This window comes from Monodelphis domestica, chromosome 6, assembly GCF_027887165.1.
Source record: "Monodelphis domestica isolate mMonDom1 chromosome 6, mMonDom1.pri, whole genome shotgun sequence".
Taxonomy (NCBI): Eukaryota; Metazoa; Chordata; class Mammalia; order Didelphimorphia; family Didelphidae; genus Monodelphis; species Monodelphis domestica.
The window spans coordinates 196,218,148-196,235,531 of NC_077232.1; the positions used below are offsets into that span (position 1 = coordinate 196,218,148).

The 17,384-nt window shown below is 39.5% G+C and overlaps 1 protein-coding gene across 1 annotated transcript in view; it reads right to left on the reverse strand.

Annotated features, from left to right (window-relative positions):
• SPMIP2 (sperm microtubule inner protein 2) overlaps positions 1–17,384 on the reverse strand; it is a 179,478-nt gene that overhangs the window by 70,821 nt on the left and 91,273 nt on the right. The window contains exon 3 of the mRNA XM_007496174.3: positions 16,160–16,218. Within this exon, the coding sequence (XP_007496236.1) occupies positions 16,160–16,218 (59 nt within the window). The remainder of the gene's footprint in view (positions 1–16,159; positions 16,219–17,384) is intronic.

The window sequence follows — 17,384 nt, forward strand, 5'->3', positions numbered from 1 at the left end:
TAAACAATATGATACTCCAAAACCATTTAGTTAAAGAAGAAATCATAGAAACAATTAATAATTTCATCGAGGAAAATGACAATGGCGAAACATCCTTTCAAACCTTTTGGGATGCAGCCAAAGCAGTAATCAGAGGTAAATTCATATCCCTGAATGCTTATATTAACAAACAAGGGAGAGCAGAGATCAATCAATTGGAAATGCAAATGAAAAAACTCGAAAGCAATCAAATTAAAACCCCCCAGCAGAAAACCAAACTAGAAATCCTAAAAATTAAGGGAGAAATTAATAAAATTGAAAGTGATAGAACTATTGAGCTAATAAATAAGACAAGAGGCTGGTACTTTGAAAAAACAAACAAAATAGACAAAGTACTGGTCAATCTAATTAAAAAAAGGAAGGAAGAAAAGCAAATTAACAGCATAAAAGATGAAAAGGGGGACAGCACCTCTGATGAAGATGAAATTAAGGCAATCATTAGAAATTACTTTGCCCAATTATATGGCAATAAATACACCAATTTAGGAGAAATGGATGAATATATACAAAAATACAAACTGCCTAGACTAACAGAAGAGGAAATAGAATTCTTAAATAATCCCATATCAGAAATTGAAATCCAACAAGCCATCAAAGAACTTCCTAAGAAAAAATCCCCAGGGCCTGATGGATTCACCAGTGAATTCTATCAAACATTCAGAGAACAGTTAATCCCAATACTATACAAACTATTTGACATAATAAGCAAAGAGGGAGTTCTACCAAACTCCTTTTATGACACAAACATGGTACTGATTCCAAAACCAGGCAGGTCAAAAACAGAGAAAGAAAACTATAGACCAATCTCCCTAATGAATATAGATGCAAAAATCTTAAATAGGATACTAGCAAAAAGACTTCAGCAAGTGATCAGAAGGATCATCCACCATGATCAAGTAGGATTTATACCAGGGATGCAGGGCTGGTTCAATATTAGGAAAACCAACCACATAATTGACCACATCAACAAGCAAACCAACAAGAACCACATGATTATCTCAATAGATGCAGAAAAAGCCTTTGATAAAATACAACACCCATTCCTATTAAAAACACTAGAAAGCATGGGAATAGAAGGGTCTTTCCTAAAAATAATAAACAGTATATATCTAAAACCATCAGCTAATATCATCTGCAATGGGGATAAACTAGATGCATTCCCAATAAGATCAGGAGTGAAACAAGGATGCCCATTATCACCTCTACTATTTGACATTGTACTAGAAACACTAGCAGTAGCAATTAGAGAAGATAAAGGAATTGAAGGCATCAAAATAGGCAAGGAGGAGACCAAGTTATCACTCTTTGCGGATGACATGATGGTCTACTTAAAGAATCCTAGAGATTCAACCAAAAAGCTAATTGAAATAATCAATAACTTTAGCAAAGTTGCAGGATACAAAATAAACCCACATAAATCATCAGCTTTTCTATATATCTCCAACACAGCTCAGCAGCAAAAACTAGAAAGAGAAATCCCATTCAAAATCACCTTAGACAAAATAAAATACCTAGGAATCTATCTGCTGAGACAAACACAGGAACTATATGAACACAACTACAAAACACTCTCCACACAACTAAAACTAGACTTAATCAATTGGAAAAACATTAACTGCTCATGGATAGGACGAGCCAATATAATAAAAATGATCATCCTACCCAAACTTATTCATCTATTTAGTGCCATACCCATTGAACTACCAAAATACTTCTTCACTGATTTAGAAAAAACCATAACAAAGTTCATTTGGAAGAACAAAAGATCAAGGATATCCAGGGAAATAATGAAAAAAAAAACACATATGATGGGGGCCTTGCAGTCCCTGACCTTAAACTATATTACAAAGCAGCAGTCATCAAAACAATTTGGTACTGGCTAAGAAACAGAAAGGAAGATCAGTGGAATAGACTGGGGGAAAGCGACCTCAGCAAGACAGTATACGATAAACCCAAAGATCCCAGCTTTTGGGACAAAAATCCACTATTCGATAAAAACTGCTGGGAAAATTGGAAGACAGTGTGGGAGAGACTAGGAATAGATCAACACCTCACACCCTACACCAAGATAAATTCAAAATGGGTGAGTGACTTAAACATAAAGAAGGAAACTATAAGTAAATTGGGTAAACACAGAATAGTATACATGTCAGACCTTTGGGAGGGGAAAGACTTTAAAACCAAGCAAGACATAGAAAGAATCACAAAATGTAAAATAAATAATTTTGACTACATCAAATTAAAAAGCTTTTGCATAAACAAAACCAATGTAACTAAAATCAGAAGGGAAACAACAAACTGGGAAAAAATCTTCATAGAAACCTCTGACAAAGGTTTAATTACTCAAATTTATAAAAAGCTAAATCAACTGTACAAAAAATCAAGCCATTCTCCAATTGATAAATAAATGGTCAAAGGACATGGATAGGCAGTTCTCAGATAAAGAAATCAAAACTATTAATAAGCACATGAAGAAGTGTTCTAAATCTCTTAATCAGAGAGATGGAAATAAAAACAACTCTGAGGTATCACCTCACACCAAACAGATTGGCTAACATGATAGCAAAGGAAAGTAATGAATGCTGGAGGGGATATGGCGAAGTAGAGACTAATTAATTCATTGCTGGTGGAGTTGTGAACTGATCCAACCATTCTGGAGGGCAATTTGGAACTATGCCCAAAGGGCGACAAAAGAATATCTACCCTTTGATCCAGCCATAGCACTGCTGGGTTTGTACCCCAAAGAGATAATGGACAAAAAGACTTGTACAAAAATATCCATAGCTGCGCTCTTTGTGGTGGCCCAAAACTGGAAAACGAGGGGATGCCCATCAATTGGGGAATGGCTGAGCAAATTGTGGTATATGTTGGTGATGGAATACTATTGTGCTAAAAGGAATAATAAAGTGGAGGAGTTCCATGGAGACTGGAACAACCTCCAGGAAGTGATGCAGAGCGAGAGGAGCAGAACCAGGAGAACATTGTACACAGAGACTAATACACTGTGGTATAATCGAACGTAATGGACTTCTCCATTAGTGGCGGTGTAATGTCCCTGAACAATTTGCAGGTATCTAGGAGAAAAAAACACCATTCATAAGCAGAGGATAAACTGTGGGAGTAGAAACACCGAGGAAAAGCAACTGCCTGAATACAGCGGTTGAGGGGACATGACAGAGGAGAGACTCTAAATGAACACTCTAATGCAAATATTATCAACATAGCAATGGGTTCAAATCAAGAAAACATGTAATGCCCAGTGGATTTATGCGTCGGCTATGGGGGTGGGGGTGGGGGGAGAAAATGATCTATGTCTTTAATGAATAATGCTTGGAAATGATCAAATAAAATATTTTTTAAAAAGTGAAATAAATAAAATTTTTCCTCATTTTCCAATGGAAAAAAAAAACAACCACAACTCCAAGTCATATGCTCATATAACCAAGTGATAAATCATGTTTTTCTTCTATGGTTCTACTCCCACAGTTCTTTCTCTAGATGTGGATAGCATTCTTTCTCATAAGTTCCTCTGGATCTTCCTGGATTGTTGCATTACTATTAGTAGCAAAGTTGATTACATTTGATTGTTCCACAATGTTTCAATTACTGTGTACAATGTTTTCCTGGTTCTGCTCCTTTCATTCCAGTTCCTGGAGGTCATTCCAGTTCACATAGAATTCCTCCACTTTATTATTCCTTTGAGCACAATAGTATTCCATCACCAACAGATACCACAATTTGTTCAGCCGTTCCCCAATTGAAGGGTATCCCCTCATTTTCCAATTTTTTGCCACCTTAAAGAGTGCAGCTATGAATATTCTTGTACAAGTCTTTTTCCTTATGATCTCTTTGGGGCACAAACCCAGCAGTGCTATGGCTGGATCAAAGGGCAGACAGTCTTTTAGCGCCTTTTGGACATAGGGATGGTCCACTTTAGAAGGTAGAGTGCAAATCCATCAAGGGTACACCAGAGATAACTCAGACTGACTTTCAAGAGCCCACTATTAAATTTTCAGGGTGACCATTTGCACCTCAAAAATTAGCAAAAGCAACACATTGGGGCTTGGTTTATTTTTGTGTTGCTTCTCTATCCTTAAGAAAACGATGGAGAAAATGTCAACAGGCTGAAAAACCTCATCTTAATTTTAAAAAAGACTCACCTAAAGTTTTCTCCAGTCAGTTGCCAAACACTGACCAGCATGCTCTGCCCGACCCCAAGAGGTCTTAAAGCCAAGGTTGAGGGCCTCCTTTTGGCTGTGTCATCGACGGTGCTCCTCTTCAGGAATGAGTTGGATGAAACAGTCTCAGGTTCCCTGACCCTTAGACTCTCTGACCCCCAGTGAGATTATAACTATCTTTTCAGTCTCCATAGCACCTTGAACAATACTCTGCCAGTGTTTATTCACCGAATGACATATTCAACACTAGTAACTGATAGAAAAACATTTAGTGGCGAGCAGAATCTTTCAGATCACACACACGTATATCCATGTCGATTTATCATAGCCAAAGTAGAAAGAAACATTAGGGGCCACCTAGGTCAATCCGTTCAATTTACTGATGAGGAAACAATTGGAAGGGGAATGGATGATGTGCCCAGTTTCCGCCATGCAGTGCTAATTCCACCTAGCATGGGGAAGTGAGCCAATGGCCACTGACAAAGACCAAGTCAATGTCAAAGAGACTCCCAGGAATTTAATGAAAATCTACAATTGGCAGCTGGCCCTGGAAGGGCACAGCTGCACACACTGATAATTAATTAAGTCTTGAGTACATTCTTTTTTTTTTAAACCCTCACCTTCCATCTTAGAATCAATACTGTGCATTGGTTCCAAGGCAGAAGAGTAGAACAGGCTAGGCAACTGGGGTTAAGTGATTTGCCCAGGGTCACATAACTGGGATGCGTCCAAGGCCAAATTTGAACTCAAGATCTCCAGGCCCTAGATCTGGCTCTCAATCCACTGAGCCACCTAGATGTTCCCTCCCTCTTGTGCCCATTCTGTCAAGTTACACAATGTGTCCTTGCCTTGTGTTTCCACCTGCATTGATTCTCTTGCTACAAATCTTTCTCTGTTTCCACCTTTGCCTCTGCTTCATTCTACTTTTCATCTCTGCAGTCACTCAATTTGTATGTGTCACCCTCTTTTCCTTGATTCTCAGAGTGTCTGTTTTTCTTCTCATTTTTAATTTTCATGGGTTATCACATTCTGGCTTTAGCAGTTCTTGGCCACTAGGTGACAAAGTGGATAGAGCCAGTGTCAGTTCTGGAGTCAGGAGCACCAGCGTTCAAATCCAGGTTCAGACACTTACTAGCTCCCTGACTCTAAGCAAGTTATTTAACCTCTAATGACCTCAGTTTCTTCATTTGTAAAATGGGCATAATAATATTACCTACCCTCTCAGAGTTGTGAAAATCAAATGAGATAATAATTGTAAAGTACTTAGCATGGCACTTGGCACATAGTAACCACTATATAAATGGTAGCAAGTATTATTACTTGCCTTTTAAAATACTCTTCCATTTTCTAGCTGCATCTTTATGAGGCTTTTTTCCTTCTATTAAAATATTTCAACCAAAACCACATGTCACAATAGATTTAGAGAAGAGCACATTCAAAAATCCAGTTGTCTTCTATCCAGATATTAAAAGAGATTTGTAGAAATATACAAAGTAATACCACTCTTCTCACTATTTTTTAGCTTGGAAAATTATTTTTCATAAATGTTATTTTTATTAAAATGTAATGGATTTATTATTGATGTTTTAAATTAAAGATACTATTTAAATAAAAATAAAATATTAAGTTATTTTAAGCTTCAAATGGTGTCAGTTTTATTTTCTAACATAGTAAAAATTGATAGACGTAACTCACATGAACAAAAACTCTTTGAGTCCTCAATAAATTGTTACACTGTAAAGGAATCCCAAGACCAAAAAGTATGAGAACTGCTATCCTAGAGGCTAATAGAGAGCCATTGGAGTTTATTGAAGAGAGAGAAATGGTCAGTCCTATCACCTTGGCAACAGCATGGAAAATGGTTTAGAGTGGGAAGAGACTTGGGGCCAAGAGATTGATTAATAGGGCATTATAATAATTTAAATGAAAGGTGTTGAGGCACTGAATGAAGGTGACTGGGTCAATGGTCAGATTCCAGATGTTGTAAGAAAACAAAATTTGACTATATAAATGAGGCTATGAACCTTGGAACCTAGAAGAATAGTGGTGCCTCCAGAAAAAAATAAGAACCTTTGTCAAGAGGATGATTGAGAGGAGAAATAATGAGTTCTTTTTTGGTCATGGGGCGATTGAAGGTATCTAGGACATCTAGTGTAAAATGTCCACTAGGCAATCAGTGATGCAGGATTGCAGCTCATGTGAAGAGTGAATCAAACTTTCTTTGTCTATCAATCATCGACTTTTAAATTAATCAATCAAAAACTTAAAAGCACCCCAATTAACACTAAATATGAGAGTTCACAAGTCACTTGCCAGAGTAAGTAACAACTCCAAAGGTTATTGCCAGCCCCCTTGGGCAGTGGTAGGCAAATTGAAAGTCTGCAATTGGTTCTTATAATGTGGAGGAAGGGAGAGGAAGTGTGTGGGAAAAGGACTATAAAAAGTCCTGAACTTCCTATCCAAGGACTTACAACTTCTTTGTCTTTCAGAGAATTTGGCGTCTTGGATTTGGACTTGGGCTTTGCTTTTGGAGTTTGTCTTGGGAGACTATGTGTTGGTGAACTAGACTGAAGGAGGAGGCTCTTTCCCTGGATCCTGTGCCAGCTTACTGGGTGAGTAGCTGGCCTTCCTTTCCTGGTTTCTGGAGAGATTGGTTCTAGTGAGGCCTTCCTTTCCTGGAGGAGGCTGGATTGGTGGAACCCTTGCTGATGACACCACGAACTCCTCTGGCTGAAGATTACTGAGCCGGACACTGGAGCAACACTTAGGGTGATAGGCTAGACATTTTCTACCCTCTTCTTACATTTTTCTACTTTCACTCTTTCCATCTCTTTGTAAATAAAGCTACTAAAAGTCATTTTGACTTAAGCAATAATATTTTTAAATTGGCGACCACAATATTACTTTATAACTTTCATATTAGCATAAAAAACTAATTTTTTATATTCTTACACTCAGGAAAGAGACTGGACCTGGATATGTCCATCTTAGAAGAGGGAGTTTCAATGGAGAGTTAAAGAGTTCCATGCCACTATAATAGTGCAAATGAAAACTGTTTACAATGACCACAATCAACTAAAGCAAATTAGGTGAATGCAGAATAGTATACCTGTCAGATCTTTGGGAGAGGAAAGACTTTAAAACCAAGCAAGAGCTAGAAAAAATCACAAAATGTAAAATAAATAATTTTTATTACATCAAATTAAAAAGGTTTTATACAAACAAAACCAATGCAATCCAAAATTAGAAGGGAAGCAACCAATTGGGAAACAATCTTCATAACAAAAACCTCTGACAAAGGCCTAATCACTCAAATTTATAAAGAGCTAAACCAATTGTACAAATAATCGAGCCATTTTCCAATTGATAAATGGGCTAGGGACATGAATAGGCAATTTTCAGTCAAAGAAATCAAAACTATTAATAAGCACATGAAGAAGTGTTCTAAATCTCTGATAATCAGAGAAATGCAAAACAAAACAACTCTGAGGTATCACCTCACACCTAGCCGATTGGCCAACATGACAGCAATGGAAATAATGAATGCTGGAGGGGATGTGGCAAAGTAGGGACACTAATTCATTGCTGGTGGAGTTGTGAATTGATCCAACCATTCTGGAGGGCAATTTGGAACTATGCCCAAGGCGCTAAAAGTCTGTCTGCCCTTTGATTCAGCCATAGCACTGCTGGGTTTGTATCCCAAAGAGATAATAGGGGGAAAGACTTATACCAAAATATTCATAGCTGAGCTCTTTGTGGTGGCAAAAAAATTGGAAAATGAGGGGATGCCCTTCAATTGGGGAATGGCTGAACAAACTGTGGTATATGTTGGTGATGGAATACTATTGTGCTAAAAGGAATCATAAACTGGAGGAATTCCATGGGGACTGGAACAACCTCCAGGAAGTGATGCAGAGCGAGAGGAGCAGAACCAGGAGAACATTGTACACAGAGACTGACACATTGTGGTACTATCGAAGGTATTGCACTTCTCCATCAAAGGCAATGCAATGTTCCTGAGCAACCCAGAGGGATCTGTGAGAAAAATCACTATCCACATTCAGAGGAAAAACTGTGGGAGTAGAAACACGGAAGAAAAAACAACTGCTTGAATACATGGGTCAAGGGGGATATGACTGGGGATGCAGACCCTAAATGAACATCCTAATGCAAACACCAACAACATGGAAATAGGTTTTGATCAAGGACACATGTAATACCCAATGAAATTGCTTGTTGGCTTCGGGAAGGATGGGGGGAGGGGAGGGAGGGAAATAATCTAATTCTTGTAACCAAGGATTAATGTTCTAAATTGACTAAATAAATTAACTTAAAAACTTTTTTAAATGACCACAATCACTGAAGGGCTAAATGCCAATAATAGGAGACTGAATGTCTGGGATAGGCTGAGAGATGCACTTCTTTCATTATTTTTTCTTCCCTCTTTCCTGGTCTAGAGGAGGGGAGTGGTCAAAGTTTGATATCCAATCAACTAACCCTTTTACCATGGATTTGGTGAAGAAGAAGAAGAAACACATTTCAGACTGGGGAGGCCCAGTTCAAAGGACTGCTGTCTTTGTGTGATTAAAGAAACAGATGGACAGCAGGATCATAGCTCAACAGTTAAAAGGGAACCCAGAGACTATCGGATCCTCCCCTCTAATTTTATAGATATGAAAGATGTGATCCAGGTAGATCAACTGAGTAGTCTAGAGAGCCTAAATGAGGATTGAATGGGAGTCTCTGAGGGAAGGGAATTCTTTGACCAAGCTAATAGAAGAATGGAAGACACAGGCTGGATGAAGCAGGGGATAAAACAGAACTAAAGGAAAGATTGAGATCAGATAAGAGCAATAAAGAATATCCATCTCTGAGTGGGAAAGAATTGAATAATGACAAATTACTTGGCTCAGAGCAGAAAAAGTTGCTTTCCTTATCCAATGATGACTTGACCTTGTCCAGATCTTTCTTTGATCATCTCCCAGAGTCCTCTTAGCTTCTTCTGGCAAGGTGCCATTGAGAGAATGACTAGGAAACCAAACAACAGCAAAGAGAGTAGTTCTCTTGGTCTCCTCCTTCCTCAGATTGAAAATATAAAGTCTATGGAGGATGCTGAGTTATCATAAGTCAAGTATGAACCACCCCAAGTTGAGATCTCTATAATCAATGAAACCTTCAGTCTCCAAAATGAATTATGTGCTGGGAAACTCCAGATTGATTTTTGATCCAAACTACTATACCTGTTCCCTTCTCCTCTTTTCCCCAATGGAAAAAAGAAAATCACTTGTGGTGGTGGTGGTATGTGTGTGATTTAAAATGGTAAATGGATGCCACATAGAAGACATAAGAACCCTCACCCAAGAAAGATATGGAGTCACTGACCTCCTTGGTCAGTCTGTCTGTCTTTTCTTTTTCACCCCTCCTTCCCCTGTGTTCCACTCTGCTTCAAATCCCCAGGATCAAATCTTAAATAAGTATCCCCAAAGGAAATATAAACACTAACAGAAGAACAGACTTTTAATTGATATTAGACCCACTGGCTGATATCCATTAAACACTCTGCTTTAATTTTTTCAGACTTTGGGTGGGGACTGGCTTTCCAAGATGCTCTGACAGTTTCAAAGATGAGCTAAGCAATTCAAACCCCTTGTCTCTGGTGGATATTAGCCTTCATCTGTCAGAGCTTCCTTTTTTCAATTGACACGGAGTGGGCATGTTCCTGTGTGCTTGTATATGTGCATACATAGATAAGTGTATGTAGTCTTATGTGTTAATTAACTATTTGCCCATGACCTACATTAATCAAGGTTGTATTTCTGCCCTAGGTGATGTACAAAATTAAACAGATTAATTAACTAGGCACACAGCCAGGGACATAAGGAATGGGAATGGATAGTGAGTGGGGGCAAATGAGCTGCCAATCACCTGAATGATAAAAACAATACCCTTCTCCAAGAAAAAAAAGAAAAACGACATCCTTACATCCAGAGGAAAGACAGAGCCCTGGGAACCATCCATGTTGGGGTAGAGCTAAGAGGTAAATTTGCAAACTGTTCCCTGAAATCCTAACAGAGAAGAACAGTTGGTTGAGTGATACCCAAGAAATCCATGAGGTGAGTGGGCCACATTACAAATGAATGTAAGAAACCAAGATGTTGAGCTAAATGAAGAAACTTTCCCCATAATCTAAGTTTAGTAAGCAACACACACCTAAAACTTTTTTTTAGGAGGAAGCACATTCTATCTTATATAATGTGGACCTGGCCAATGAGTCCTGGGAGCAAGCAAGCAAGATGAGCCTATTTCTGGGAAGTTTCTGATGAACATGGAATGGAGTTGACTGAAGCTCCACTTCAAACCATGTGTGGTATGTTCTGACTGCTGCCAGCTCATTTGGATCAGAGTTTGCCTCTTCCATATGAACAGGAACAGGTATTCTGATTTATCCCAATCTGCTTACTTTGTGGCAAGAAGTTTGTTGGGGGTTTTTTTTGGTTGGTTGGCTGCTGAACTGAAATTAAAAGTCAAACAAAAAGGACACTTGTCCCTCTTTCCTGTAGGGTTAGTTTGAGTGAAGAAGGTATGCTGTAAGCCCCTGGTTGTGAAGAAGCCTGGGAGATTCTCCTTACCCAGGGCCATATGCAGGATTTTGTACTATGAGCCTCCCTGGTCTTTACTATTTACCTTCCTGCTCATAGTTGAAAACATATTGGAGAGGGCTATGACTGGGGGAGTTTTGAAATGTCTTAATGGAGTACCAAGGGTCTAGAACCCAAATGCAAGCCATAGTTTACTACCAGATCATCCAGGTGAGGCAACCCTGAGTAGAAAGCTGGACCCTCTTTGTTACTTTCATCAGGCACTCCCAGAAGCAAACTCCAACATACTTGCTTCCAAGACTCATTAGCTAGAGCCTAGTTATACTTACTAGAGTCCTCCAAGGAGCTCTGGATGGCAACTCATTGGAGATATTCCTACTCAGGTATGGGCTAGCCTGGACAGCTCCTGAAGCCTCTTCCTATTCTCAGATTCTAGAATTTTCTCCAGGCTGGGTCTCTATAGGTCCAATGTCTTTAAATGTCACCAGAACAAGAGAAACAATAGGGTTACTGGTCTAAGCACGGATAAAGGACCCAGAGGAGATGACCATGTTCCTCAATACCACAAACGCCATATATGATCAAAGATTTAGAGGGAGAAAAAAGGGACCTTAAAGACCATCTAGCCCAACCCTTGCATTTTACAGATTAAGAAACAGAAGCTCCAGAGGTGAAATGGCTTGCCTAATGTTATATAAGTCTAAAAATGGCAGTGCTAGGATTCAAACCCAGGCCCTCTGACTCTAAGCCCTACCACAGTGATCTAATGCTGAAAGTAACCTCATCTAGTCTAACTTCATCTTGCAAATGTGGAAACTGAGGCAGAAGAAGGGATCCTGACGTGTCCTATGGCCAACGGCCAAAAGTAGTAAGGCTCAGAAGGAGGCTTTAAGCCAGGTTCTGTTAGAAAATGTTTCATTGAGAGAGGCAAAATGAATTATTTTTATTACCTAATTATATGTATCTACTACAGTGCAGTTTTAGACAAACCTGCTATCATCAGAGGATTCTATTGTTCAGCTGCTTACTAATCAATGAAGCCTTTCCAGTGGCCAGAATGGGGTGTTCTTTGCTTTCCAATAGTGAGATAAGTGGTTGTTAGATGCCCAGCTCTGACCAATTTTTCAGAAGAGCAGTGACATGTGTTACAAAAGCAAGCTTTACTCTAATTAGGGAACAAGAGAAGCAATAGGCTTACTGGTCTAAGCATTGATAGGCTTCAAAAGGACACAGAGCAGATGACCACGTTCGTCAATACCATGTGTCTGTTCCAGAGAACTCATTTAAATGCTTCAAAAAACTGTCAGTCCATTATCTAGCAGAACATTCTGTTGTAACTCCTCTTATCTGATTGGAAATGGTGTCATTTGTTTCTTATCTTGGGTGGCCATTTTTTAACTTTTTTTGTCCGCTGATCTCCGGTTCAAGTTAAAACTGGTATGTACTCAGAACCAGAGGCCAAAGACAGATAGATGCGACTATTTGCAAATGGTTCACGTGAAACTGCTGGGTCATTTGCCTTTCCTCAGATGAGCAAGGTAAACTCATTTGGGCCAAAATGGAAAGGAGTTCTATTGTATCTTTTTTCCCCTACAATTCTAGCACACAGACTTTCTTCACTGTCCTGACTGAGATCAAGGCAATGGAGAAACAGGGAAGCAAGGAAAAAAGATAGACTAGCAAAACATTACAATTAAAAACAAACAAACAAACAAAAACCAAGAGGAATTGGAAGAGGAATTGAACGAAACCCAACCATAAGCATGCTCTCACCCCTTAATAGAACAGTCCTCCAAACTTTGTGTTGAATCCCCAGTCTTGGGCCATTGCTACAACTCCTTTTCCCTCCTTTTTGCCTTTCTCCTTGGACATAGGTACCCTATGAACTCTCTTATTCAGGAGAAAGAAAGAGTTTTTGTTATCTAAAAGTTGGCAAGATCCAAAATAACTAGTTTCATTGCTCATATATGTGTACAACAAAGGCAAGACTTTGCCTAGAAGGAAAGAGAGCAATGACCTTATTCACTTACTTAACCTTTTGTGGGGGCTCTCATTGATTTTTGTGCTGCCAGAGAGGATATCTTGGGAATTTCCAGCCCTAGGTCAGTTAATTCTCTGGAACAGAGGACAGCGATCTATCTACTTGGCAGACATAAGAGAGGTACTGAAAAGGAAAGACATTTATAGCCTGGGGAACCCCATGCCTGGCTTGTATCCTCTGAATGCTGTGGCTGAGACTAAATAGCCATCATCCTTTATCAGTTAGGTTATTATACCCTGGCAGTTAGAAGCCCAGGTTGGCTAAAAAGTGACTTTCATGGGATGAAGCCCAGAAACTAATAGAAGGAAACAATTGCCAGCAGAGGTGGTCACACCAAAGAGCCACCATATGGTCACCCAAGACCAGCAGAGCAATTCATTTAGGGGAGATGCCACATTCAGCAGACTCACTGAGAGCACCATAATAATATCAAAAGACACAGGTGATTCTGCAGCTGTAGAAATGTGAGTGTGGACTCTGGTGACATTCATTCCTTACATATGGAAGTCTCCAAGTAGATGCTCTGGCCAAATTAGTTTCATCTCTTCCTCCGAATGATAATTGTGGGGAATTGAGTCCCAAGTCTAGAGAACAGTGTTCCAATATTACTTTTTTTTTTACTATGCTGTTTCATTAAAGAGCTTTGCTTTGAGTGCTTTAATTGTGTATGACTACAGAAAAAAGATTCAAGCATGAATCAGGTGGTTTGTGATTGTTTGAAGGGGATATAAATCCATGGAGTACTTTGAATCTGGGATTAGTTATTTTAGGAATGCCAAGCATGAAAAAGAATACCCTAATTGCTGTATTTTCTTGGAGTTAGTTTTTTCCTTTAGGACTTTCCATTTGCAATTACGACCATTAGAACTTCCTTAGGGGAAAACCATAAGTAGGATGGGACAAATATAGGCCAGCTGATATGCTGATATCACTTCATCCCCAGCCATTCCTTTCCCCAGTCTTCTTTAGTGTATGTCTCCCCGCTTCTCATCCCATCTACATTTCTATTAGTACAAGCCATGTTTAAATCAACTCTGCCATTGCTTCTGGGTGGAGTGTCTTAATTTTCTTCCCAGGAGTCCTAAATAATATCCCATTAACTTTCTATACCCAAGTGCCCCCTCCCTTGGCCACCATGCTCAATTATATAACATAATGTAAGCTCTTTTGGGGGTAGCTAGGTGATTCAGTGGATAGAGAGCCAGACCTAAAGATGGGAGGTCCTGTGTTCAAATCTGGCCTCAGACATTTCCTAGCTGTGTGACCCTGGGCAAGTCACTTAACCCCCATTGCCTAGCCCTTACCACTCTTCTGCCTTGAAACCAGTACTTAGTATTGATTCCAAGATAGAAGGTATGGGTTTAAAAAAAATTATCATTTCTGTGTTGATGATTTCTGAATCTACACCCTTAGCTTCTATCTCTCTTCCAGGCTTCTGGCTTCCTTCTTGCTGGTTATTTCTATCCCTGTCCTCTCAAACTCAACATGTCAAAACTAAATTCATCATCTTTCCTCCCAAACCAACTCCTTTACATGTATCACCCAGATTGAATTGCTTGTCAGCTGGGAGGGAGACAATTTGGATTGTATAATTTCAGAAAACTGATGTAGAAATGTGTTAATACATGTCATGGATTAAAAAAACCAAACTAGCTTCTTTTTTGACTCTCCCATTTATGTCAAGGATATCATCCAAGTCCCTAAATCTTGATTTTAATTCTTGACTTCTCTCCTTGTCCAGATCTCCAACATTGTCACAATACTTCGACATAGTTCCTGTAAGAACTTAAGAACCAAAATAGTGGGGGGTCATTACATCTGGGGAGGGGGGAAGCTTGGTTTTCTACACGAATGTTTTCAATTCAATGTTCTGCTTCACTTGTCCAAGACCCTAATTCCTGCCCAGCCCAGCCCCACCTGTAGGCCACTAAGTTCAGTTACCACCCAGACTTCTTTTCTTTACTTGCGGTCACCCTGCATTTTAAATTCTGACTTTCCTCCTGCTTGGTGATCTCCCAACTGTACTACTAATAGTTGCCACTTGGCCCCTCCTCCATCTTCACAAAGAGTCTTCCTTTGGGAATTTACACTAAGAAGACTGTTTCTTGATGTGATTCTCACTGGCAGTGTTTATTCCTTTATCACAGATAGCTCTAATCTCTAAAACCTCCGTTTGCAAAGGGGATGGGGAACTAGGAAGGAGGAAGTCATGAGGAAAAAATATAAGATGCAAGATGCACCCAAGTGTCAGTTTAAAAAAATGATCAGTTTTAGAATGCAACAATCTTTGGTGGTTGAAATGTTGTCAGCTGGTAAAGACACACTACTCTCCTGAAGAGATCAGTTAGAAACGATTACTGCGGGGTGTAGATGCAGCTTGAAGTCTACTTGAATGGAAGCCATTGTGTGACTTCAGCAGAGCTACCTTTATTAACCAAGATGAGCCATTAATGATGGTTTCTAAGCCATCGGCATGAAATATGAGTATTTTTATAGAAATCATTTAATAATGTTTTTTTCTTTTCTGCCAAGAGAATTTGAACAGCTGGCCAGCCCTCTGGTTCAGTTAATATTCTAGTTTCCATCCCCTTTTATCCTTTATGCTGTATCCTAATATTGCAATCCCAATATCTCAGCTCTGCTCCTTCCATCTTTCCACATAGACTTAAAGGTCTGTCTTTGAGTCTAACCCCCTCATTTTATTTTTTAAAGGAAGAATGGGGGCCCGGAGAAGTTGTCACTTGCCCACACAGAACAAATGGTAGAACGAATATTTGGATTTGGATTTGGATTCCCCCTAACCCCACTAGACCCAGAGTTCTTTTTTTTTTTTTTAATCTTTACCTTCTGTCTTGAAGTCAATACTGTGTTTTGGTTCCAAGGCAGAAGAGTGGTAAGGGCTAGGCAATGGGGGTTAAGAGACTTGCCTAGGGTCACACAGCTGGGAAGTGTCTGAGGGCAGATTTGAACCCAGGACCTCCTGACTCTAAGCCTGATTCTCAATCCACTGAGCCACCTAGCTGCGCCCCTAGACCCGGAGTTCTGGGCACTATATTGCACCACCTGACTTTGCTCCAGTGCTCCTCACTAAAACCTATCCAAAATGTTAGGTGCTCATTAAATCCTCACTTACTGACAACAAATAACAACCTAACATCCTCCTACTTCAAAATATACAAAAGAAAGGAGATCATTGACTTCTAGGGTGAAACGGATCAAAATTTTGTTCCTGCTTTTCAAATTTAGGAAAGCGGTGCACCAATGGATAGAGGAATGCTGGAAATGTTTCAACAAATACTTACCATGGATTTTGGTACCGGTGACTGAGCAGGTCCTCTGCAGCTTTGTGAAATTCTCCTTGCTGTAAAGAAGACAAAATCATATACCTCAGTTACTGACTGAATCCATGACTTTTCTGAGAGAAAGAGAGGGTAAGGCAGGGAATCCCTGAAGAGGCTTGCAAAACAAAAGAGGAAAATTTGAATTGTATTTCAAGGAAAAACTAGAGGGTAGAGAATGATGCAAGCAAGCCAATATTCTATTTCTTAGACAGAGAAGTTGAGAGGAAAAGATGAACCTGTTCATTTCTTTCTGCTTGCACAAATTAATTAATTAAAGGTTTACCATGTGCAAAGCTCCAGGCTAAATGCTCCAGGGGTGGGGGGAAATGTCCAGTAAAACATATCAAGGTAGAAAGGCAGAGTGGGGAAGATGGTAAGAAATCTAACAGATATACAAATATTCAATACTATATTGCTAAATAAATGGTTTTTAATAAATAGTGAATATTATTAGACAATGACTATTCTATGGGCAAGTGGTTTAACCTCTTAGTATTCCAGACAACTCCATAAGACTAAGTTATAGGGGGTAGCTGGGTAGCTGGGTAGCTGGGTAGCTCAGTGGATTGAGAGTCAGACCTAGAGACCAGAGGTCCTAGGTTCAAATCTGGCCTCAGACACTTCTCGGCTGTGTGACCCTGGGTAAGTCACTTGACCCCCATTGCCTAGCCCTTACCACTCTTCTGTCTAGGAACCAATACTGAGTATCAATTCTAAAATGGAAAGTAATGATTTAAAAATAAAAAAGAAATAGGTAGAAGAGTGAATGCTGGGTAGAATAAACTGATAAAGCCTAGTTTCTGCCCTCCATAAATAAAGGCATTATGGGGGGTGGGAGGGAAAGATGGGGAGTTTGGTACTTCACCCTCCACCCCTCCAATCTGGGAAGAGGAGGCTGCATGAGGTGGTGTCTGTCAAGGCTTACGTTAGCAGCTTGTTAATAGAGATGCTGAATTTAACCTGGAAGGGGCAAATGCTGCTCGCCTGCCTGACAGCACCTGACAGCCTCATGACCTTGGGGGGTCATAATTGTGGGAGAATTCTCTGGCAAATCGCCTGTCTGGACTTGCTATATCTTTTACCCATTCACAGACCAGGAACTCAGTTTTTACTATGCAAAAAGAAATCTGTGCAGACAAAATTACCTAGAGGCAGTAAAAGCTTTTAATTTGAATTTTAAAATTAT